Below are 27411 nucleotides of genomic sequence, written 5' to 3'. Positions count from 1 at the left end.
AGAACTTGTTTCTACATCACTGCATGTATTTAAAACCATCCGCGGCCCGTGCATTTTAAGTCTAGGCCTTCAGTGCGATTTATGCCATTAAGAAAAAACTGTTTCACAATGAATAAGACACCGTATCGTACATTACGTGGCAGTCAACTAATAATACCAATTGAAATTTTAAAAACACGTCCACGCACGAAACCAAGGAGGTCTAATACCAAGAAAAAGCTCTAATAATAATTGCGTTTTAAATTTTGCTTGCAATAAATTTTGTTTCGTCAGAGTACACGGTTACTTTTCAAAACTTGATCTGACACTGAATGCTCCAGCAGCCTAATTTACACTTGGAAAACTCCTGATGTTGCTATAACAATGCAAAAAGCACTTACCAATTTGCTTAAAGTGAAATCAGTCCTCCTTTCCTGTTTAATTAATCAATCGTGCAGAACATCTCAGGTTTTTAAATCCATAAGGATCTCTTTCTCAATAGCAATAATAGCAGTGATGACAGCCTACTCATCAGCAAGATCTCACGCTATTTGCTTTCAAATTATGTACATCACTTAAAGCATGATTGCATCACTCAAGGCCAGCTAGAAGGCCTGGACTGGGACATATTCTAAAGATCACACCCACCAAAAACAAATAAATCAATCTGATTGGCTGATGAATCTGACAATCTGACTTTAGATGCCTATTCACTTACACTGTTGAGGGATTCTGTGGAAATTCTGAAGGCCTGATGGGGTGGAGCTCAAACTCACACGCTGCTTCGGCTAAGGAGATTGGCTTCGGGCATGTGATTTGTGAAACAGTTGTCACACTTGCTTGTAATGCTTGTAAGCATCGAGGAATAAATACTGATTGGATACATTATTATAAAAATATATATATTTTTTTTGTTATTCCTTTGTAGATTAATTAGGAGTGGAAAGCATTTAAAAATACATAGGCAAAATGGTCAATAAGAATGAAAGGATGAAAAAATATTTATTTATTAGGCATGTTATGCCAGCAGAGAAGGCTTTGCTGGCCCTGAGAAATTGCCACTGTTTAAAACTCTTCCATATTCTCTCTGAACATGTAGGTATGATGAAGATGGAAGAGAATCCCTGGATCCTGTGGATCAAGATCTGAGTGATGACGACCCAGAGGCTTACGTCACTAACCTTTCCTACTACCACCTGGTTCCCTTTGAAACAGATATCCTGGAGTGATGCGTACAGTTCTGCATGGGCAGAAACTTACTGGGGCGTACTGCACCCCACCTCCCCTACAGCGATGGGAATGCTCTGCAGTTTAGATGATTCTGCTGCTCAGTAGTGTTTCTGATGGCAGTAAGAGAAGGATATTTTTAAAATGCATAGATTACCACTTACTTAATGAAGCAACTCACTGCAGTCTGTGTTGATCAGATTTGCTAGTCTGAGCCCACAATAACACTCACCTATGTGCCTCATTCTTCAACTTAAAATCAAGCTGCAGACAAGACACCATAAAAGGAACAAACATAAGGATTAGGAAGAATTCTGCTATTTCTGGAGTACAGATTTGTGGAGGGCTGGATCACTGGCTTTTTATTTAAAGTCCGGGCTGCATTGACCTTTTTAGGAGTTGTGATTCATTTGACCTGTTTTTCCAAGGCTTGATTGCCAGAAAACCTGCCCGAATTTTATTCTCCAGAAAGAGTCTATGCTGTGAGACGCTTTCTGACAATCCTGTGACTTTGGTTATGTTCTCTTTGTAAATGCAGAAGAAGATCAGCATAAGAATTTATAAATATGGAAGACACAATTGTAATGGAACTCATTGGAACTTACAGACTGGATTAAAATAGCCAAATACTTGGTATTTTCTTGACAAAAAAAAAATCAGCCCTGCTGTTATGGCAGACTGGTTCTATTGAACTGGCTTCCTTAGTGAACTTTCACACACTCCTCCCAAATTTGTCCTTTAGTTACATATTGTATAATAAAAGGTTAATTTCATGGTGGAGAGCAGGAAGATTATTTTTAGAGTAAACTTTTGTTTATGTTCTCCAGGGGAATAACTTGGGTTAATTTCAACATACAGTAGTCTCATGACAACTCGTAATAATTTGTAAAAGATGGCGAAATCGTAAGATATTGTGCATCTTCGCTCGTATGAAAAGGTACGACTTTTATTCCCACAGAGACTAACCAATCAACAAACATGACTTCAGATCCATACAATACAGGCATCACATTTTAGCTAGCCTCATATCACATCACATTGTGGAGGAAGTAAATAACGAGACGTTTTGGCATCTTTTGTTTTGAGTTCTGAAACTTACAGTATGTTTTTATAGTACAATGACCTCTTGTATGCCAAAAAAGCAATATTTTATTCTTCATGTCATGACTCCTTTAAGAAAGGAAATGTCATTGACAAACTTATTTACTCATTCCACAGTCATGCAATACAAATTACTGATGTATGTCAATAATCTGTAATATGCTTCCTTTTGTTCCAAACCCGGATGTTTTCTTTCTTCATGGTACACAGAAGTTATTTTTCTAATCATGTTTAGTGTTTGGGTATGGGGTTAGACTTTTTGGTTAAGTTTAGCTTAAGGGTTTAACTTAGGAAAAATTGTGCTAAAATGTTTCGTTGGATCATTAATTTTTCTCTGTGGAAAAGTCGTACGTTTTTGTACGAGCCAAGTCAAATGATTTCTTACAATTTCACCCTCTCATACTATTATTATGACTTGTGATGAGACCAGGCTTGGAACTTTACTGTTTCTTATTCAGATATGTAAAGGTGCACTTGTATTCTGAATTGGATGAATTCTGAATGAAATCTTCAGATGTTCAAAATATTAAACTTTCACGACAACAAGAGCAACTTTTCATATCAAATGCAAACCAAAAAAATGCAAACCAAAACCATACAATTTCTTCACAAAGTACTGCTTTATGAATCAACAGCCATTTCTGCACAAAAGTTTACATTTCAAGTTGTTTGCAAAATCGGCCTGGGTAGCTCAGCGAGTATTGACGCTGAATACCACCCCTGGAGTCGCAAGTTCGAATCCAGGGTGTGCTGAGTGACTCCAGCCAGGTCTCCTAAGCAACCAAATTGGCCCGGTTGATAGGGAGGGTAGAGTCACATGGGATAACCTCCTCGTGGTCGCAATTAGTGGTTCTCGCTCTCAATGGGGCACGTGGTAAGTTGTGCGTGGATCACGGAAGGTAGCATGAGCCTCCGCATGCTGAGAGTCTCTGCGGTGTCATGCACAACGAGCCACGTGGTAAAATGCGCGGATTGACTGTCTCAGAAGCGGAGGCAACTGAGACTTGTCCTCCGCCACCCGGATTGAGGTGAGTAACTGTGCCACCACGAGGACCTACTAAGTAGTGGGAATTGGGCATTCCAAATTGGGAGAAAGAAATTGCTTTAAGCAAATGTTTTTTAGCCATTTTGTTTTAGTGTAATGCTGGAGAAAGTGTTATTTGGTTAGAATCCAAACTCCACTCCTCATTACGCAACAGCTTGGCTGATGTGCCAGAGGGGCCACAGTCTTGAATGAGACCCTGCTCAACACTCCATAAACAAGAAGCATCTTTCTTCTAAGAAAACAAATGGCCATTTTGTGGAGGCAATCACAACTTGTGTCTGTGTAATCTTTTTATGTGTGTGTTCACTTTTAACAGTAACAGTATTTAGAAAAGTGTTCATAAAGAGAGATGTGATCATGTTTACAACAGACACACAGCTAGTGACACTACATCAGCATAACAATTTAAAATGATAAACAGTCAATGACTAAACAAGTATCCAATCTGTTTCCTTTCATCTTAATATCTAACAAGTGTGGTGTGATAAATACCACTGTAGCAAATCTGAAAAATTCTGTCATAATTTAATCACCCTCATATTGTTCCAAACTCATATGACTTTCTTTCTTCTGTGGAACATGAAAGATGTTTGGCAGAATGTTAGCCTTAGTCACCATTCACTTTCATTGTATGGAAAAAAGATTGAATGAAAGCAAATGGTGACTGAGGTTCACATTGTTCTTAACATATCCTTTTGTGTTCCACATAAGAGAGAAAGTCATACAAGTTTGGAACGACATGAGGGTGAGATTTTTTAGTGAACTATTCCTTTAAATCCCTCTCTGAAATGTTTTATTGAGAATATTATTCAGTGCATACTAAATACTTGCTTATGGTATTTTGTCTACCGAAGAACTGTGGACAGTAGTTGAACTTTCCTCTTTCTTCTGAAATACAAAGGACATGCACACACTTGGCACAAGGCTCTTAGTCCACACAAACACACACATGCACAAACACACCCCTACTTTGTAATGCAGTCATGATCTCCTTGCTACCCGTGAGAAAGTTTTGCTCTTTTTTTTAATACATAGATTTCTGTTTTTCTAACCCTTCCCTCTCTTTCTCTGAAATACAAAGCATAAAAACATCAGTAATATTAAGGATGCATTTTAAACTATGGGAGACTTGGTAATGGTATTTGAGATTGTATTTATAGACTTTTGCAAATGAACCAATTTAATTTGAATTTGTCTCATTATGATCAAAGCTTCAGACATTGACTGGTCAGCCATAAAACATTCCTGTGTGGCTTTGTGACATACAGTACACTCTCCTGCCTCTCATGCAAAATACCAGAGGATGCTCTTAGACTGCACAGTGCACACTACAGTATAAATGAATTTTCTCATAAGTGCTGAACTGTAAACAAACTGGATTATGAGAGCATTGCCTTCATCTTGCACTCATGCGAGTCTCATTTAACATAGGACATTTGGCAAAGGAATGGAGTGTGTATGCCTAATTAAAGCACATTATTTACTGCAAGACATGACCAAATACATAGCACATTGTATGCCAGAAACAAAAGATTTATAGAAGTTATTTTTGGTCGCTGAATTTTTGTTTCATGTAATGATAATTTTTATAAGCATTAAAACGGACAGGTTCTTTTTTTACTGTGTTTCATATTTTATATGAAGCACAAGTTCTTAGTTTAAATATCATGGTTCATTTTTGACTGGGTGGGTTTCAAAGAGGATACATCACATTATGTGTTGCTAAATATTTCATATAGTTGAAATGAAATGCATATTTGTGAATAATTTATAAATTACATGCCATTAAAGTTTTGATGTAAAATAGTGTTGAGTTTGTTATGTTTTGCTCTCTCTTCAATCTCAGACTGGTTTCACTGGGTTATAATAACAAACCTAATCCTTTCAATCAAAGTTATTCAGAGAAAGCTATTCAAATTAGCAGTTTCATATGCATGTAAGGCTCAATTCATAAATACTTCCCAAGCTTACATATTCAGCTTCATCTGGTAAGAAAAATAGATTAAAATAATAATACAATTAAATAATAATAATAGTAATAATAATAATAAATGATAATATTATTAATACTTTATGACTAGGCATATACAAGGCACATTTTATTTATATAAATGTAATAAAGTTAGCGTTTTATTTAGTTTTGACGTGCTTCCGGTCTAAGCCCCGCCCGCATCCAGTTCTATCCGAATACAGATACAGATATAGGCCCTGTCTCAATACCCCCACTTGCGGTTTTGGACTTGCCTACTAGATCTGTTCAGCTTGTAGTCCAAAAACCCAGAAGAGAATTCATCATGGGTTCCCTCTGGATTTTCCTATGGGGTTTTTGAACTTATGAGTAAAATAAGGTCTGTGTTAAACATTACTTAACGATACGTGGACATTTTGTTCTACAACATAAATTACACACAATCATACCTCAAACGTTAATTTTGAAGCCGTATTGAATTATATACTTTTTTAAAAAATGCATGGCGGCTTAAAATTATCATTTGAGGTATGACTGTGTGTAATTTATGTTGTAGAACAAAACATTCACATATCGTCAAGTTCCGGGTTCACCTACAAATTGATGTCACGGCTGAAGAGCTCTCTTACAAGAGATTATTTAGCAGAGATGGGCCACTTTTAAATGACTGGGAGATATTGGAACGCTCAACCAAGGAGCTCTGAGCACCCAACGGTCAACAGATGCAGAAGGAAGTCCCGCCTTACAGTTAAAAGAACCAATCACTTTTTAGATACATACATCACCTGTCAATCAACTCTAAATCGCGCATGTGCATTAGCTATACAAGCTGTGAAAATTGTGTTTTTTAGAGTAACATGAGGTTAAGAATCACATTTTATGATTCCAGTATTGTCCGATTTTATTGCTGATTTGAAATATGTTCTTTTATCGTAATCTTGACCAATTGTTTTTAAGATTTTGTTCTTTCTCCAATCAAGTAGATAGGAGTTGCACTGGCATGACTGAAAATAGCCTCCCGAGAGTGTTCCAAAAATGGCCTGACTTGCTAGAATGACTTTGTCTCTTATCCACTTGTCTTACGTATTTCCGGTGTTTGGCTAGTGTGCAAGTAGACGTGAAGACTGCAAGTGCGTGTATGGCTTTTGATTGCACGTTGGGACACTCCTGGACTTAACATTGTTGGTCCCGGTTGCGACAGCTGTTTTTGTAGTTGCACTCAGAAGACTGATTGTTGTTGGTTGTGGTGACTGTTATAGCCTACTTAAAAATAATAAATAACTGCATAGTTTATCCATTCTTTTATTCATCATTACACTACTGGTTGTTGGAAGTGTATTTTGCTGTTAAAAATATGCAAATACATTTTTTACAGCGTATAATTGTGTGAAATTAATTGTAGGCTAAAAGTTAATTATTTTAACTCATTTAGATTTTTAATACTTTGCACATTAAAATATGCCGTCCATAATCGCTGTAAAATATTAAAGCCATTTCTTTCTACTTTGTTTCTCAGTACACTACATACAACTTAAATAATAAAAAAAACTTTGTTCTATAAACCTGTGTGATCCATTAATAGCTACTATTACAAACCATTTAAATTATATGCGTTGGCTTGTCATTTATATACGACAACCAAAGACTACTTTACACAACTTAGTTTCATACAACAAATAAAAAGCATTGAAATTTATACTTTAAATACATAAAAGCATGTATAGATGAGACTGAAACATTTTTAACATTTAACATTTTAAATTGTATCCTGTATGCCACACTGGCCGATAAATGACCAAAATCACCAGCAGTATTAGGAGAGAACAAAAAAAACAAACAAACAAAAAAGGTGTTTATTAGGCGAGAAGGATAACAAAGAGGCATAAAAATACACATAAAAATTTAGTAATAATAATAATGCTGTTAAGTCATCCCAACCAGTTGTGAACTTTATATTACGCTTTATGTTGAATATATTCATACTTACAGCAATAACATATGCTTCACTTACGTCATAACATCTGATTATAATAAATAACTTGTACTGAAAAGCTTTCCTTGACATCATCATGGCGAAGGTACGGCGACCGCTTGTGCAGACGGGGTGTCGGCTCCTGAATGTGATGAACTCTGGGAAATGCTTAGCCTGAAAGACCACTCAGAAGCGGTATTCGGGCCTGTGTGGATTTAGTGTGGATTAAGTGCACTGAGCTTTGGCATGTTTCAGACATGGGACAGTCTTGAACACTTACTCGGTGCCGCGTGCACGCACACTTAAGTATCAAGACCGCAAGTGTGGGTATTGGGACAGGGCCACAGATAAGGTGCATCCCAAAATGCACACTTCTGCACTATTCTATGCCATTTTGTAGTGTAAGTAGTGCGAGTAGTATTTTTGCGCTGAAAATGCAGCAAAAAGAAGTGTACTTTAAGTACCCGATGATGCACTTTTTGTGGAATGTTCGACACTTCATGCACTCAGCGCTCGCAGCTTGCCATAGATAGCGGAAGGGGCGGAGTTACCTGGCTGCGCTGCTGGTCTGACAAAACAGTTGTAAATAATGAAGAATGTGGAAGCTAGAGAAACTTCAGTGGATACAGAACCTTACAAATGTGAGTTGAATGCTTTACCATCACCCCAAGCTATGTGAATATGTACGTTGTTTAGGATACAAGTGATGAACTGAGGATGGATAACGCGCTAAAGCTAGTGGCAACACATCACGTGTGCTTGAAACATCACTTCCATCAGCTGGTAAACAGCGAATACTTCCGTGTAGTAAAGATCCGTTAAGTGTTCCATTTGGGACGATAATACACTTTGAAAATTCATACACTACATGGCTGAGTGCATAGTATATTTTGTAAGTGCATAGTGTGTCGTTTGGGACACAGCTATAATTTTGCTATAACAACAGATACAGATACACATAATGGCTTTGCTGCACACCACTACTACCCTGTTTTTACAGCATGTATCATATCATCCGGTTGATGGAAAAAGATGGGCCATGATTTATTTACAGCTTAATGACTCCTGCTGTCCATTCATATAATTGTTATTAATTAATTAATTAATAGATGGAATTTATACAGTATTTTTGACAAGCATAACAAATAATTAAAGAAAAGTGAGGAAAACAAATCAAACAAGATATATAGATATAGATAAAGATTAGTTATAGATATAAGGGCAGATGCTCACTGTTGAATCAATTCAAGCTTGTAAAAATGTATCAAATAAAAGTAATAAGGCTGCCAGCAGTTGTTAGTGTGATGTTAGAATACATTTCTTACTAATCACAGTTTTCGGTGAAAAAGCCTTACATAATGTCCAGAACAATTAGGCATAATGACTTTATGTTTAAAACATACTATACCGTCTAACAATAAATCAAACATACAGCCTCAAAATAGGCAATATTTAAAAAATATTTTATTGTATTTTTTTATTAAGATAAATCATTTAAATAGCTAGTGTAAACACTGCTAAAATAAGTCCTCGAACATAGTGTCTACCTCTATTTTTGCAGAAAAAATACAGCAATGTGTTTGGTTGAGGACTTTTATTTTGTATTCAACTTTTATTTTGAAATATTCCTCCATAGTGTGAATCATGAACTTTATTTTATCTTAAATTGCATGAAACGATGGCTCGCCAAACAACTGCTGTCCGTCCAGAACATAGATTTGATACCAATAATCTGAAAAAAAAAATAAAAATTCCTGTCAGGAAAACTTGACAGCTTTCCAGAGAACAATACCTTCCCTGCAGCAGTACAGGTAACAAATCTCCACTTCTAGCATGCAAACAAAACTTGCTTTATTTGTTTCTTATCTTTTGTTTATTGAATAGGACGGGTCAGTCCAACCCAACATTTATCATTGAGACTGTAAATAAGAGTTATGTTCTCAGAAAGAAACCTCCAGGAGAACTGCTGCCTGGAGCTCACAAGGTAGTAAGATTAATGTGAACGTGTGTAATATATATATATATATATATATATATATATATATATATATATATATATATACACACACACACACACACACACACACACACACACACACACACACACACACACACACACACACACAGGTGGCCAAAAGTTTGGAATAATGTACAGATTTTGCTCTTATGGAAAGAAATTGGTACTTTAATTCACCAAAGTGGCATTCAGCTGATCATAATGTATAGTCAGGACATTAATAACATGAAAAATGACTATTACAATTTGAAAAATAAAATAAAATTCAGAACTACTTAAACTACTTCAAAGAGTTCTCATCAAAAAATCCTCCACATGCAGCAAAGACAGCTTTGCACATCCTTGCCATTCTAGCTGTCAGTTTGTCCAGATACTCAAGAGACATTTCACCCCACGCTTCCTGTAGCACTTGCCATAGATGTGGCTGTCTTGTCGGGCACTTCTCACGCACCTTACAGTCTAGCTGATCCCACAAAAGCTCAATGGGGTTAAGATCCATAACACTCTTTTCCAATTATCTGTTGTCCAATGTCTGTGTTTCTTTGCCCACTCTAACCTTTTCTTTTTGATTTTCTGTTTCAAAAGTGGCTTTTTCTTTGCCGTTGTTCCCATAAGGCCTGCACTGCTGAGTCTTCTCTTTACTGTTGTACATGAAACTGGTGTTGAGCGGGTAGAATTCAATGAAGCTGTCAGCTGAGGACATGTGAGGCGTCTATTTCTCAAACTAGAGACTCTGATGTACTTATCCTCTTGTTTAGTTGTACATCTGGCCTTCCACATCTCTTTCTGTCCTTGTTAGAGCCAGTTGTCCTTTGTCTTTGAAGACTGTAGTGTACACCTTTGTATGAAATCTTACATTTTTTGGCAATGTCAAGCATTGTATAGCCTTCATTCTTCAACACAGTGATTGACTGATGAGTTTCTAGAGAAAGCTGTTTCTTTTTTTTTGTTGTCATTTTTGACCTAATATTGACCTTAAGACATGCCAGTCTATTGCATACTGTAGCAACTCAAAAACAAACACAAAGACAATGTTAAGCTTCATTTAACAAACCAAATAGCTTTCAGCTGTGTTTGATATAATGGCAAGTGATTTTCTAGTACCAAATTATCAATTTAGCATGATTACTCAAGGATAAGGTGTTGAAGTGATGGCTGCTGGAAATGGGGCCAGTCTAGATAAGATCAAAAATTACTTTTTTCAAATAGTGATGGTGCTGTTATTTACATCAGTAATGTCCTGACTATACTTTGTGATCAGTTGAATGCCACTTTGGTGAACTGAAGTACCAATTTCTTTCCGAAACAGCAAAAGCTGTACATTATTCCAAACTTTTGGCCGCCAGTGTGTATATATATATATATATATATATATATATATATATACACACACACACACACACACACACACACACACACACACACCCACAAACCGATCAGCCACAACATTAAAATGCCTGACTAATATCATGTAGGTCCCACTCGTGCTGCCAAAACAGCTCTGACCCGTCGAGGCATGGACTCTACAAGACCTCTGAAGGTGTCCTGTGGTATCAAGATTTTAGCAGCAGATTTAAGTTGCGAGGTGGGGCCTCCATGGATCGGACTTGTTGGTCAAGCACATCCCATAGATCAGGGGTCAGCAACCTTTATGACATGGAGTGCCATTTTTTATTTTCCTGGTCAATGGCTGTGCCGACCCCCACCCCCCGATGTTTGAGTCTACTTGTGAAAATGTTTCTATTTAGCATTTTTCTAATTTAATACTTTATTTTTAATTACAAATGATATTATCAGTACAACAGTTTGAGTGAAAAAGCTGTACAAAACCCAATGATTATGAAATAATCATGATCCTGCATGTGAATTTTCACAGAGCATCTTGTGAAAGTGCTTTAATGAAAGAAAACCTGTCCTTTTGTACAAAATGAGTTAACAGTTAATGCCACAAATTTGCTTATTTGATTACTGATCACGAAATTGTGTGGAAGTTTCACACCTGCATTCCAATCTACATCTTGATGTAATCCTTCCTCATGATCGCAGTGTGTTTTCATCAGCTGATGGGAGACTAAACACTATTAAAATGTGACGAGACTCGTGCTGCGCGTGCAAGCCATTCATGCAAGCCATTCGTGCAAGCCATTCGTACATCAAAAGCCGATCAACTATTTAGCTCTTTTTGGTGAATCGCACCTGCAAAATCCTAAAACTTTATTTCCAGGTTTAATTTATATTTTGAATAGACTCAGATTTTTGAACCCCTTGATGTGGGTTTATGTATTCTTTTTTTAATTGTTTCATGTAATTTTGAGTGTGAACTATAGTTTAATGAGGGTGTACCTGTATGATGGGTTGGAAACCTCAAGCATTAATAGTGGTGTTTCTCTTATTACATCACATGTTGTTCTGAAAGCATAAAGAAACAAATGAAACACGGAATGTAGGCTGTCATCCACGCAGCCTGACCGAATGAAAGTGGGCGCATTTACTCGCATGATTAACCGAACGTGAAGTGCTGCCGGTTCGTGATGCGCAAATGGCAAATGGAGTCTGGTGGGTATACAGCAGTCTCGTCACATTTAAATTTTTTGATTAGCCTCCCATTCAGCTTATGAAGACATGCTGTGTGATCATGAGGAAGGATTACATCAAGATGTAGATTGAATGCAGAATGCAATTTATATATATATATATATATATATATATATATATATATATATATATATATATATATATATATATATATATATATATATATGTGCTTGAAGATTACAAGGAGGCATTTTAGAGCAGGGCTGGAAGTAAACTCTGCAGGGCTGCGGCCCTCCAAGAATTGAGTTTGACACCCCTGCTCTAACCATTCCTGAACAATTTCTGCAGTGTGGCAGGGCGCATTATCCTGCTGAAAGAGGCCACTGCCATCAGGGAATACCGTTGCCATGAAGGGGCGTATGCGGTCGGCAACAATCTTTAAGTAAGTGGTACGTGTCAAAGTAACATCCACATGAATGCCAGGACCCAAGGTTTCCCAGCAGAACATTGCCCAGAGCATCACACTGCCTCCACCTGCCTGCCTTCTTCCCATAGTGCATCCTGCTGCCATCTCTTCCCCAGGCAAACGACACACACACACCCGGCCGTCCACATGATCTAAAAGAAAAAAATGTGATTCATCAGACCAGGCCACCTTCTTCCATTGCTCCATGGTCCAGTGATGCTCACGTGCCCGTTGTAGGTGCTTTCGGTGATGGACGGGTCAGCATGGGCACTCTGACCGGTCTGTGGTTACGCAGCCTCATACGCAGTAAGCTGCGATGCACTGTGTGTTCTGACACATTTCTATCATGGCCAGCATTAAGTTTTTAAGCAATTTGTGCTACAGTAGCTCTTCTGTGGGATCTGTGGGACTAGACAGGCTAGCCTTCGCTCCCCACGAGCATCAGTGAGCCTTGGCCGCCCATGACCCATTTGCCAGTTCACCGGTTATCCTTCCTTGGACCACTTTTTGTAGGTACTGCATATGGGGAACACCCCACAAGACCTGCTATTTTGGAGATGCTCTGATGCAGTCGTCTAGCCATCACAATTTGGCCCTTGTCAAAGTTGCTCAGATCCTTACACTTTCCCATTTTTCTGCTTAAAACATATAAATTTCAAGAACTGACTGTTCACTTGCTGCCTAATATATCCCACCCCTTGACAGGTGCCATTGTAATGATATAATACATGTTATTCACTTCACCTGTCAGTGGTTTTAATGTTGTGGCTGATCAGTGTGTGTGTGTGTGTGTATATTATCTGAAAGAGATTTATAGAATAACTGTAATAATTACTAATTTAGGTCAAACCAGTGCTGTTGTGAACATGCAGTAAGGACTTTGACACCAGTTACTGCAGTACTTAACAATGCAACAAATGTATTTATATTAATTCACCACTAGAGGGAGACAGATGCACATAATTCATGGATGTGTGCAAGATAACGTAGATGGATGGCTGGATTGCTGTTTTTAAATCAGCTGTCTGAATATGCCAATATTGGAAGCAGATGTATCAAGGAGTATATTCTTATTGTAATTCTAACAAAACAGTTTTGCATCTTCTCTACTCTTTATTGTAATATTCTGATGCCTAGTTCAGCTTTACATAGAGGGAAAGTAAAAAAAAAAAAAAAAAGGCAAATCAAATATGATATATTCATTATTTGTGTATTGTGTGTTTGTGATTGTAGATGGATAGAGAGTATACAGTACAGAAAGCTCTGTACTCTGTTGGCTTTCCTGTTCCTCATCCTCTGCTATACTGCACAGATACTCTTGTCATTGGCACAGAGTTCTACATTATGGAGCATGTACAGGTACTCAAAGTCAATGGGTGTTACCTTTATTCATAATTAAGTGCATGTAGTTTTAATGTTGCACCATGTCTGAGATTAATATAGCCAGACTGAGTCAAAAGTCAAAATCAAAAGTAACAGTCAGTATCTGGTGTGGCCACCAGCTGCATTAAGTACTGCAGTGCATCTCCTCCTCATGGACTGCACCAGATTTGCCAGTTCTTGATGTGAGATGTTACCCCACTCTTCCACCAAGGCACTTGCAAGTTCCCGGACATTTCTGGGGGGAATGGCCCTAGCCCTCACCCTCCGATCCAACAGGTCCCAGACGTGCTCAATGGCATTGAGATCCTTGGCTCTTCGCTGGCCATGGCAGAACACTGACATTCCTGTCTTGCAGGAAATCAAGCACCACGACTCATCAGTGAAGAGTACTTTTTGCCAGTCTTGTCTGGTCCAGAGAAGGTGGGTTTGTGCCTATAGGTGACATTGTTGCTGCTGATGTCTGGTAAGGTCCTGCCTTACAACAGGCCTACAAGCCCTCAGTCCAGCCTCTCTCAGCTTATTGCGGACAGTCTGAGCACTGATGGAGGGATTGTGCATTCATGGTGTAACTCGGGCAGTTGTTGTTGCCATCCTGTACCTGTCCCACAGGTGTGATATTCGGATGTACCGATCCTGTGCAGGTGTTGTTACACGTGGTCTACCACTGCAAGAACGATCAGCTGTCCTTCCTGTCTCTCTGTAGCGCTGTCTTAGGCATCTCACAGTACGGACATTGCAATTTATTGCCCTGGCCACATCTGCAGTCCTCATGCCTCCATGCAGCATGCATAAGGCACGTTCACACAGATGAGCAGGGACCCTAGGCATCTTTCTTTTGGTGTTTTTCAGAGTCAGTAGAAAGGTCTCTTTATTGTCCTAAGTTTTTATAACTGTGACCTTAATTGCCTACTGTCTGTAAGCTGTTAGTGTCTTAACGACCGTTCCACAGGTGCATGTTCATTAATTGTTTATGGTTCATTGAACAAGCATGGAAAACATTGTTTAAACACTTTACAATAAAGATCTGTAAAGTTATTTGGATTTTTACAAAATTCTCTTTAAATATAGTGTCCTGAAAAAGGGACATTTATTTTTTTGCTGAGTTTATATAAAGTAAATAATAGAATAAATGAGATTGATAGATAGATAGAAAGAAAGAAAAATTGTGTTGCACCCATATATTGCTTATAAGAACTCAAATTAGGTCAGCAATAGTAGTTATTAATGGGATGATGATATTATACTCTGTATGTGTGTGTACACAAAGGGACGTATATTTAGAGACCTAAGGCTCCCAGGGGTCAGTGTGGCAGAACAGGGGTTCTGTATGTGGCAGCAGTGGAGATGTTAGCCAAACTTCACTCTCTGGACATTGGTACACTTGGCCTCTTGGGATAAGGGAATGTGGAAGGTTATTGTAAGAGACAGGTGAGGTAATGACAATGTTTTGATTTGAAATTATTAACTTTAATCTTTCTTACAAGCTTTCTTATTATACTTTAAAGCTAATGTGGCCCATCATTTGACCCATAAAGAAAATAATTTTCAAGCTTTAAGAGTTTATTTCTCATTTTTGGACCAAGCAGTACATAGCCTCTGCCCATAAAGATCTACCTGCCATGGAGAAACTTTCTGATTGGCTGAGCCACAACCTGCCAACCAATGATAATGAAGTGACCCTTGTTCATGGGGATTTCCAAACTGACAACCTGATATTTCACCCTACAGTGGTATTGTCACATAACAATTTACATTTACATTTATTAATTTGGCAGACGCTTTTGTCCAAAGCGACTGACAAAAGAGGAATAATACATCATAAGCGATTCATCTTAAGGAGACAGCAGTACGAAAAGTGCTGCATTACAAAGTTTCACTAGCATCAGAATAGTAGTATCCAAGACAAATTAGAGTGCAACAAGAATATATATATATATATATATATATATATATATATATATATATATATATATATATATATATATACACACATATTTATATATATACATATATATATACACTACTGTTCAAAAGTTTGGGGTCACTTGCCTGAAAAGTTTCTCATGATCTTAAAAACCTTTTGATCTGAAGGCGTATGCTTAAATGTTTGAAATTAGTTTTGTAGACAAAAATATAATTGTGCCAACATTTTAATTTTATTTAATTACGAAACTAAAATTGTATTTAAAAAAAAAAGTTGGACCGAATAATTAAGAAAAGCAGCCACTAAGGGCCCAGCATATAGATGGGAACTCCTTCAATACTGTTTAAAAAGCATCCTAGGGTGATACCTCAAGTTGATTTTGAAAATGCCAAGAGTACATTTCTGCAAAATCTAGGCAATGGGTGACCATTTTGAAGATGCTAAAATATAACATAGTATTCCCATATTTCCATTTCTATTATTCCATAGTTGTGATGACTTAACTATTATTCTAAAGTGTGAAAAAAAAAAAAATAAATAAAGAATGAGTAAGTGACCCTAAGCTTTTGAACGGTAGTGTGTGTGTGTGTGTGTGTGTGTGTATGTGTATATATATATATATATATATATATATATATATATATATGTATGTATGTATGTATGTATGTATGTATGTGCATGGTTAAGTGCTCATGGAAAAGATGTGTTTTTAGCCATTTTTTGAAGACAGAGTGTGAGTCCGCTTCATGGATGGAGTTGGGAGGATCCTTCCACCTACGAGGTACAGTGAAACCAAAATAAAAATGCCTCTTTATGTTGGTACAACAAGGCACCATCCTTAGCTGTCCGCAGGCTTCTGGTGGGAATGTAGCTCTGCAGAAATGATTTTAGGTATGGTGGTGCAGACCCAGTGACTGTTCTGTATGCCGGCAGCCAGTGAAGAGAGACAAGGAGTGGTGTAACATTCGGTTCGTTGAAGACCAGACGTGCTGCAGCATTCTGGATCATTTGCAGGGGTCTAATTGCGCATGCAAGGAGGCCTGCAATGAGAGTGTTACAGTAATCTGTTCTGGTTACGACTAGTGACTGAACAAGAAGTTGTGTGGCATGTTCAGAGAGGAATGGTCTTGTTTTCCTGACATTGTAGAGTGCAAATGTACTTGATCATGCTGTCTTTGAGATATGGTCTGTGAAATAGAGTTGGTTATCAATGGTTACCCCTAGATTTCTGACCATTTTTGGGAGACGTTATTGTAGCTGAACCCAGCTGAACGGTGATGTTGTGTTCAACAGCAGGGATGGCTGGAAAGACGAGAAGCTTAGTCTTCACTGGGTTAAGTTATAATTTAATTATAATTATATTTATTTATCACACATTATACATTTGCACATATACAGTGAAATTCTTTTTTTTTCACATATCCCAGCTAAGGGATCAGAGTGCAGGGTCAGCCATGATACGGTGCCCCTGGAGCAGATAGGGTCAAGGGCCTTGCTCAAGGGCCCAACAGTGGCAACTTGGCAGTGCTGGGGCTTGAACCCCCGACCTTCTGATCAGTAACCCAGAGCCTTAGCCGCTGAGCCACCACTGCCCGTTTTCGCATATCCCAGCCAAGCTGGGGTCAGAGCGCAGGGTCAGCCATGATACGGCGCCCCTGGAGCAGATGGGGTCAAGGGCCTTGCTCAAGGGCCCAACGGTGGCATCGTGGCAGTGTTGGGGCTTGAACCCCTGACCATCTAGTCATTAACCCAGAGCCTTAACCGCCAAGCCACCACTGCCCCAAGTTGCAGGTGGTGTTCCTTCATCCAGGCTTTGATATCTGCCAAACAGGCTGAGATTTGAGCAGTCACCGAGGTGTCGTTTGGCTGGAAAGACGAGTAGAGCTCAATGTTTACATTTTCTCAATGCCATCTCTTGTGTCGTCAGCCTAGCAGTGGTAAGAGAACCCATGTGCTTGAATGATGGTCCCAGTGATGTTGAATATGAAGAGGAGTGGGCCAAGCACTAAGCCCTGAGGTACCCCAGGAAGTAGCTGATGTGACTTGGACACCTCATCTCTACAGGCTACCTTGAAGGACCTACCTGAGAGATAGGACTTAAACCAGCCAAGCACAGTTTCTGTGATGCCCAGAGTAGAGAGGGTGGACAGTAGGATCTGATGGTTGACTGTGTCAAAGGCTGCAGAAAGGTCCAGTAGAATCAAGACGGATGATCTGGATCCAGCTTTCGCCTGTCTCAGCGACTCAGCTGGGCAGTCTCGGTGGAATGTCCACTTTTGAAACCTGACTGATTGTCATCCAGCAGCTTGTTCTTTGAGAGATAGGCAGAGATCTGATTGAAAACTGCCCTTTCAAGTGTTTTTGCCATGAATGGGATGAGAGACTGGTCTGTGATGATCTACTTGTGTGGGGTTAAGTGCAGGTTTTTTAAGCAGCGGGGTTACTTGAGCCTGCATAAATGTAGTGGGAAAAATGCCTGTAACTAGAAATGTGTTAATTATGTGTGTCAGCGCAGGTAGGATGGATGGAGAAATGGCTTTGAGAAGGTGGTAAGGAATGGGGTCAATGGGACAGGTGGTGGGCTGGTTGGAGAGGAGGAGTTTAGAAACCTCAGTGTCAGTCAGAGGAGAGAACATGGAGATAGAAGAGCTGCATACAAGAGGCGGGTGTTTGAGAATGTATTGCTAATGGCTGTAACCTTATTAGTAAACTCTGTGGTGCTGTTGATCTTGCCCTGGTAATAGGAGGTTTTTGCAGATTTAACGTTATCGGAAAAAGAAGCAAGCAGAGACTGATACTAATTCAGATCTGCTGGATCTTTAGATTTCCACCATCTCCTTTCAGCTGCCCTGAGGTCAGTCTGATGTTCGCGAAGAACGCCAGAGAGCCAGGGGCTGGGTGGTGTCATACACTAGAGGAGAGAGGACTGATGTTGTCTAGACAGGTTGTTAAAGTAGAGCTTAGTGTGTCTGTGGCAGTGTTTACAGCCAGAGTGGATAATAGGTTTTGTGTGGGAAGAGAGGAAGAGACAGCAGTGGAAAGGCGGTTGGGTGAAAGAGAACGGAGGTTACGGCGAAAGGAAACCAAAGGTGGGGTCTGTTTTAATATAGATTGGAGAGTCATGTTGAATTGAACAAAGTAGTGATCAGAGACTTGTAAAGGAGTAACAAGAACATTAGTGGTGGTACAGTTATGTATAAAAATTAGGTCCAGCTGGCTGCCCGAACTGTGAGTTTCTGTATTACTTATTCTTTCCAAGTCATACGAGGCCAGAAGAGCTTGAAGTTTTGTGGCCTGGGGCTTGTCTTGGTGTATGTTGAAATCTCCAAGAACAACAAGTGGCCTGCCATCTTCAAGGAAGGAGGATATCAGGACATCCAGCTCCTCAAAAAAGTTTGCCAGGTGACCTGGAGGGCGATAGGACAACAATATGGATTTTTGTGGGTTGCATTGTAGTAATAGCATGGAATTCAAAATAAGTATTGTTACATAGTGAGGAGTGTGGTGAAAATGTCCAGTTGTTTAGAATGAGTAATCCTGTTCCTTCACCCCTACTAGTATGTCAAGGGGTGTGAGAGAAGGAAAAGTTGTTGGAGAGAGCAGCGGGCGTTGCTGTATCCTCTGGATTTATCCATGTACCTGTCAGTACGAGGATGCTGAGGGCGAACTGTGTGGCGAAGGCTGGAATGAAATCAGCTTTATTCACAGCTGACTGGCAGTTACAGAGTCCAGCCAAAGATGAGAGTGGAGCAGGTGCTGATGTGCAAATAGGTCACAGGTTGTGTGGGTTGCGATGCATCTGCATTGTGTAAACTGACTGTAACAGATAACAGGGATGTGCTTGAGGGCACATGTTATGCGTGGAGTAGACATATGGGAATGTTCAATTTGTTCAAATCAATAGCTTTGACTGAAGACTTGCTGGGTTTACTTGCTATAGATTTGCTATTGTTTTTCACCATATGAATGAGATTTTTAAACATTTGTGTGATTTTAAAGGGATAGTTCACCCAAAATGGCAAGTTCTGTCATCATTTACTCACCCTCATGTTGTTCCAATCCTGTAGGACTTTATTCTGTGGAACACACAAAGAGATGTTAGACAATAAGTTCATCTCAGTCAACATTCTTTTTCAATGTATGTAAAAATAAAAAAACTGCAATGAAAGTAAATGGTGACTTGGTTTGAAAGAACTTGGAAAGTGAAATTATTACAGTGAAATTATTATTTATAACAGTGGCCTTCCCTTCCTTGATTTAATCAGAGACTTGTGGCTTTTCCAACTTTCCCCTCTGTCAGTGAATGATTTATTACAGAGAAAATTGTAAAGATCAAGTGAATTAAAACCGACTGGCAGAGAAAGTCTTTAATTAACCACCGATTATAACATGTCTTTTATCAGAACTCTCTTAATAAGCTTATTAAACTCTTTTTCCTCTGTATTATGGAAGCGATAATTAATTGATATTACCAATGTTTCTGTCTCTCAAACCAAAAACCTCAGCACCTCCAATAAAATCATTAAAGGGATAATATACCCAAAAATGTAAATTCTTTCATCATTTACTCACCCTCATGCCAATGATGAAAGAGTTTTCATTTTTGGATGAACTATCCCTATAAAATTATCTGGTGGTACATCTGAATCTCCTGAGGGGCTTTTTTGTCTCTTTGCAGGCTTGTGTGGTGGCTGTGTTGGACTGGGAACTGTCCACTACCAGACAGCCAACAGCAGACTTGGCCTACTTCCTCATGCCACACTACTGGCCTAGTCACTACAAAGTTATCAGCACAATGGGCGGAGTCACAGGAATAGATGGTGGGACAAATCTTTGTTTTCAAATTTAAATGTTATTTATTGAGGTTTTCTTCACATAATATTAGAGAGAGGACAGGAATGTCTGTAGATTTCTCTAGTCAAAAGAATATTCCAGTTTCAATACACGCTTTTATGTGTGAAAGTGTATTTTTTGTGGTAAATAACATCATGCCACAAATACTGTCGATTGAGCTAAACTTGTATTGAATCCAGAACATTCCTTTAAGAGTGTAGTTGGCTTGGGCGCGGATGCCACGGTGGATGGCGTGAAGCCTCCACATGCGCTATGTCTCCGTGGCAACACGCTCAACAAGCCACATGATAAGATGCGGGGTTGATGGTCTCAGACACGGAGGCAACTGGGATTCATCCTCCGCCACCTGGATTGAGGCGAATCACTACGCGACCACGAGGACTTAAAAGCGCACTGGGAATTGGACATTCCAAATTGGGTGAAAAAAAAAAAAGTGTAGTTGGCTTATTCAGCCATTTTGTTCTTAGTTATTTTTTTATTTCTTTATTATCTAATTTATGTTTCTCCATCCATCCACTAAGTCTGTTTGGTCATCTGTACATTTTATTTCAACAGGAATTCCCTCTCCATATGACCTGATCTCCATCTACTGCCACTGTCGAGGGATCCCAAACTCTCTGCCTCAGCAAAATGTTGTCATGGCAATTTTCAAAATGGCTGCAATTGCACAGGTATTAAGCTATAAAGTAATATTTCACCCCAAAATTATAATTCTCTCATCATTTACTCCATTCTGCCATACTTTCTTTTTTCTGCAGAACACCTACGAAGATTCTTTGAAGGATATACTATGTCTGTTTTTCCATACAATGCAAGTCAATGGGGTCCAATACTTTCAAGCTCCAAAAAAGACGTAAAGGCCACATAAAAGTCATCCATACGACTCAAGTGGTTTAATTCATGTCTTCTGAAGGGATACAATCAGTTTTGGGTGAGAAACAGACCAAAATGTAACTCCTTTTTCACAATAAATCGTGCCATTTGCAGTCTCCTTTTCGATCGTGATTTGAAGCTCAATTACATTTGCACTCACAATTGACGCATGCACAGAGCATAGTAAACAGCAGTGTTTGAGAGGGCATAAGGGTGAGGAAATGATGAGAGAATTATAATTTTTAGGTGAACTATTCCTTTAAGAATGCATGATGGCTCTGCCAGGCTGCTCTATTAAACTGTGAATCAGACGTTCACTCAGATGAAATGTGAGAAATTTCTTAAAGAACTCATGAAATGGCTTTGTGAGTGTAGATTTCACTCCTGTTTTGATGTATTTCCTACCATAACTGGAAGTTTGGACAGGACATAATTTTTGGGGTTTGTCCCTTTTTGATAATTGCCAGTAGCCTTTAGTTCATGTCACAATAATTAACCATGATTTGGTACTTGCAATTGCTAGTCAGAGTCAGGCATCCTGGAAAACCTTCAATTTAGCATAATAAAACTGTTTGACTGTCGCTAACAAGGTTTTTGTTACATGTACAAAAACATGGTAGTGAGCGGGACTCGGGATAGGTGTCAAATACACATTTGCATCATTTTGTCACTGTTGCCGTCTGCGCATAGGGAAACAACATCAACAGTTGACTGTCATGAACGATGCTATGTCAGATTCATTCTCTGCTCACCTGGGTAGGGTTACACCAGCTGTGCATAAGGTCTCACTTAAGTTGGGATGTAAAGTTTAAATTAAGGGCTTAGTTAGAGACCTGTTAGTTTGTAATTAAGTCAGTGTTTAATTGTGTTGCACCACCAGTTCCTCATGGGATATGAATTAATATTCAGTAATTCAAAGATCGACAGAATTCAAAGGTTTTCTCATGTAGGGCCCTATGATTTCCGCAATGCAGCAAGCACAGACGGAATTGCTGAAGCTAGTCATAAAAATGCAGAATGTTATGGAACTTGACATATTTGGGATGAAAATAAATGTTTGAATGCACAATTAATCAAATTAAAATTGCAATATATCCTAGTGTCAGAAGGCTGCAATTTTATTAAAAAACTATATTGTCTACATGTGCTGCGCACTTCAAAATGGATGTGTGAAGAAGAGCACTCTGAAGTGCGCAGCACATACAGACTATACCTGTATATATATTTAATACAGCTGTTTTGGGTTTAATATTTACACTGGGCCATGTAGAGAACTGCTTATCCGGAGGTGGGAAACTACTGTCAAACACACACTGAAACAGCAAAATAAAAGCTCAATTTAAATGGACGCGTGAATTGGAAAAATAAATAAAAATTATTACTACTGTTTAGTAATGTAATGTTAACTGTAATTAAATAGTGATCATAACAATGTACTAAAGCAATTTCTCACATTTGTGATGTTCTGTAGTGCAGCATTTCATTTGACAAAAATATCTCCAGTGTTGTTTTGGATTGTGCTGTGAAGATTTTGTATAAAAGCACTTTATTTGATAAAAAAAATAATGCAATGTTATGTTAAAAAATTAAAATAACTCTTTTTTGAAATAATACAAAATAATACATTTGATGAAAGTTTTAATGAATTAATTTGTCTAGACAAAATGTTTAATTTGTCAAAAAAAAAAAAACATAACCACAATAGACATCATGACCTCTCGTGTATTTTTGTACAATTATTACACCCGTTGTGAACAAAAAATGTCCTGGAAATGTCCTTTGTAGCTTGAAAGAGTGGGAACCCTGAACTTTATTGGACTTAGTCATCAGTATTTTTAGTCTGTTTATACCCGCAAGAGAAAGGCTGTAAATCTGCAAAAAAATTATATTGCAAGATGTTTTTGGAGTACAATAGTAGATGGTCTTAAAGCTAAGATACAGTGACTAAAATCCACATAAAATGCAATTTCACTTTTACAAGCTCACTATGTTCTCATAGTTGAAAGTTAATCAGACACTGTTAAAGGGATATTTCACCCAAAAATGAAAATTCTCTCATTTACTCTCATGCCATCCCAGATGTGTACGACTTTCTTTCTTCTGCAGAACACAAAGATTTTTAGAAAAATATTTCTGCTCTGTTGCTCCATATAGTGCAAGTAAATGGTGACCAAAAACCAAAAAGCATATAAGTGCAGCATTAAAGTAATCCATTTGACTCCAGTGGTTAATTCCATGTCTTCAGAAGTGAAATAATAGGTGTGGGTGAGAAACAGACCAATATTGAAGTACTTTTTACTATAAATTCTCCTTCCTTTGGCGAAATGCACAAAGAATGCGAAATGTCAAAAACAAAAGAGTGTGAAAGTGAAAGATTTATAGGAAAAAAGGACTTAAATATTGATATTTTTCTTACATTTATCATATCACTTCTGAATGTGTTGGATTGGATTTAACTACTGGAGTCGTATGGATAACTTTTATGCTGCTTTTATATAATTTTTGGATCTTAAAAGTTTTGGTAACCATTTACTTGCATTGTATGGACCTACAGAGCTTAGATATTCTTCTAGAAATGTGTTCTGCAGAAGAAAGAAAGTCACACACATCTGGGATGGCATGAGGGTGAGTAAATGATGAGAGAATTTTCATTTTTGGGTGAACTATCCCTTTAAGAAATTATCGTAGAAAGTCTGTTGCAGCTGTGCTGTGATATGGTCCCTTTTCACAGATTTTTTTGTCGATAGGTTTGTGTAAGAAACAAATCGATAATTAAAAGGTTTTTACTTTTTCACACGACAGCTCCATGCTGGGTCGACTTGTAGCAGGAAACATTTTTTAAAAGTTAATAAAGTTTTAATTGTCTATTTATTTTTTACACAAACCTATCTATTTGCTTTAGAAGACATAAATTGATCGACTGGAGTTGTGTGGATTACTTTTATGCTGCCTAAATATGACTTTTGGACCATCAAACAGACAGCAGCATCATGACACCCATTCACTTTCATTGTATGGATGTACAGAGCTGAAATTTGCTTGTAAAAATCTTCATTTTGGTTCTGCTGAAGAAGGAAAGACATACACATCTGGGATGGCTTAAAAGTCAGTCAATCATGAGAGAATTATAATTTTTGGGTAAACTAATCCTTTAAGAAAAACACATATATAAACACAAAACACAGAGGATGCAACAGGGTTCTTCATCAAGTAAGCACACTAGAGCTAAATATTATTCAGTAATGATAATTCTCTCTCTGGCTCTCTCTCTCTCTCTCTAGATAAGGGGATCTACGCGAGGCATCTCTTGGGTAATGCCAGTTCTGCTGACGCAGCTGAGTTTGGAGAGAGCGTTGGACCGTTAGCTGAGCTCGGTTTACAGATAGCCCTCAGGTACAACACCACGATCACAATCTACACTCAAAATCAGCATCATGACAAATCCTCGGTTACTGATTATTTCCTTGTTTCCAGCATCCAAAACGATTCTTAAGATTTCTATATTTTCTTGCTAACGACGAGTGTGTACTGGTGGTGTTTTGTGGGTGGTGTTTGATGTTGATCCCTTAGAATCCAATTATGTAATAAAGGTGGTGTTGCCATATAATCATGGTACGTAATTATCGTTTGTATTTTTATTGTCAGGTTATGTAATTGAAGGTTGTGATTCTATATAATTATAAATAAAAATGGTGTTTTCTAAAGGTGAAGTGTTTCTCATCTGCATCCCCACATTAGCAGTGCCGATCTCTGGTCAGCTGTTCTTACAGTCACCCAAAGGCCAGGCTGTCCTTCAACATGTGAGAGAGTTCATGGAAAGCACATACTTCCTGCCCAACAGGTCAGCACTGCCGTCATCTCGATGAAAACCCATGTTAACATGGCCTACATTTGAAAATGTCTTTTGTATTCTGACATTTTCATTATTATTGTAAGAGTTGGTGTGTGTAAACCATGCCAAGTTTTCCACCTAACACTTTTCCCTTTTCTCATTGTCTCTGTTTTAGGAGGTTCATGAATACTACGCTAAGCACAAGGACATACTTGAAAGTTGGCATACACCTCCTGTGGTAGAGGAACTGAAGGTAATGATGTACACACTGATTGTTTGTGTTCACATACAATTATTGCATCCCACAAGAGTGGGAACTGCATTCTAAAACTGAAGTGTTAAACGATAAAGTTTCAGGATCTGCTTCCACCACAGAATGAGCCTTTTAATTGTTATTTAAAGTAAATTCAGAAACAGTTTTTGATTTTTTATTAAAAATGGATCTTAAACATCTTATGCACAGTAGGTTTTTAGTTGTTTGACCTATTTTCAGATTTTAACCTGGATTTGGCCATGAAAATAGCCATAAAAGCATGGCATTAAAATACAAACAAACTGATGCATGACAATCCAGCAGATGGAGATAACTCCAATAAATCAGATGGTTTGTAAAAGGAAAAACAATTTTAATTTGTAAAACGTAATAAATTAAATAAAATCAATTGAAATGAATACTGAATAAATGCTAAATAATAAAGAAATAAATGTTTAAGATTTGTTTTACTCAATATTGTATATTACGGCAGCAACTAACGATTATTTTGACAATCGACTAATCTTACGATTATTCGGGCGATTATTGCAACGATTAATCATTAGCTCTTAACCGATTATTCAACTTGTACCTTGACTTAAAATTTGTAATAAATGTGTTTACTAACAATAAAGAGGACAAAATCATCTTTTAAAAACACCTCTAAACATTCATTGAATTAAAGGGGGGAAAAATACTTTTATTAAGTTTAATTCAGTAAAGAAATTCACTTAAACACCACATTGTGCACCAAGAAGTCCTCAGCCACAAAGTCCAAATAAGTCCATAAAGTAAAGCAAAGCACATACCGAAACTCCTTTGCACTTGACCAGGTTCCCCAGCACACTGTCGAATAAAAGGCCAAGTTGCGAGATTGAGCAGCCAGTTCTAATAAAAATGCAATGGCAATTGCACCAACGAAGCAACAACAAACAAGCCCTTGTTAGGGGGCTTGGGTCCAAAGTTGCAAAAATGTGCGAAAAATGCTGTTTTTCTTCGCACACGGGTTCGAAGAACTGATGCTTGCTGCGAAGCTGCTTTCCCTCACTGCCAGGCCCGCAGACTGGTGCTTGTGTATGATGTAATAGAAACAGCTGGATTAAGATCCAGATCCCGAACAGACAGAAGTTCGTAAACTTAAACTCCAGCCTTCAGGCTCAAACAACGGCACACAATCGTGCACAAGCTCGACAGCTTGAGCCAGGTGTGACTACAGGTGTGACACCATGCTGAGTCACAAGGGAGCACACGCTGGCTAACCGTGGTTTACTATAATAAACACAGTGTCAAAGGCTGAATCATTTGAAAATTGGAGAGCTTTTAAATTTAAAACCAAGTTTGTGGCATCCACAGTCCATTTAAAAACATGAAAAACCAAAAAGTAAAAAAGAAATAATAAAATAATAAGAGACAAAAGACGAAGACAGATGCTGACAAACTAACAAGCTGCCATCTTGGATAGAGTTGTCACATTATGGCAACTCTATTTCCCCTGATGGCAAGCTTGACCTTGACCTTTCTAATGAACTGAACATTTTTTATAATCGTTTTCATGATTTTAGTGTGGAACTGTCAGTTTTCAAAAATGCTGTTCCTGAACAGAATATTGTACATGTTGATAAGTGCAAGGTCCTAAAACTTTTTCGGGGCATAAAAGAAAGGAAAAGTCCTGGTCCTGGTGGTATTGGAGGTTGTATTCTTAAAAATTGTGCCAAACAGTTGGCAGATATATTCTGTTTTATCTTTAAGTTGTCACTCCACCTCCATAGGGTTCCTTGTCTTTGGAAAGATTCCATAATCGTACCTGTGCCAAAAAATAATGTTCAAAAGTCACTCAATGACTACAGGCCTGTAGCGCATACCTCCCTTGTTATGAAATCATTTGAGAAGATTGTGAAGGATGCTCTTCTAAATACAGTGCAGGCAAATTTGGACCCATTACAATTTGCCTACAGGTCAGGCAGGGGTGTTGACGATACGA

General features: G+C 38.3%; 1 protein-coding gene and 1 pseudogene across 1 annotated transcript in view; both read left to right on the top strand.

The window, feature by feature from the left end:
* Positions 1-1979, top strand: part of pxdc1b (PX domain containing 1b) — a 32945-nt gene extending 30966 nt beyond the window's left edge. Inside the window, exon 5 of the mRNA XM_051682335.1 lies at positions 1079-1979. Within this exon, the coding sequence (XP_051538295.1) occupies positions 1079-1208 (130 nt within the window). The 3' untranslated portion in view covers positions 1209-1979. The remainder of the gene's footprint in view (positions 1-1078) is intronic.
* Positions 1980-8971: 6992 nt separating this feature from the next.
* Positions 8972-27411, top strand: part of LOC127431717 (acyl-CoA dehydrogenase family member 11-like) — a 77228-nt pseudogene continuing 58788 nt past the window's right edge.

Source organism: Myxocyprinus asiaticus, chromosome 41 (genome assembly GCF_019703515.2).
Source record: "Myxocyprinus asiaticus isolate MX2 ecotype Aquarium Trade chromosome 41, UBuf_Myxa_2, whole genome shotgun sequence".
Classification (NCBI taxonomy): Eukaryota; Metazoa; Chordata; class Actinopteri; order Cypriniformes; family Catostomidae; genus Myxocyprinus; species Myxocyprinus asiaticus.
The sequence above is the reverse complement of the archived record's forward strand: the minus strand, read 5'-3'. Positions and strand labels throughout refer to the sequence as shown.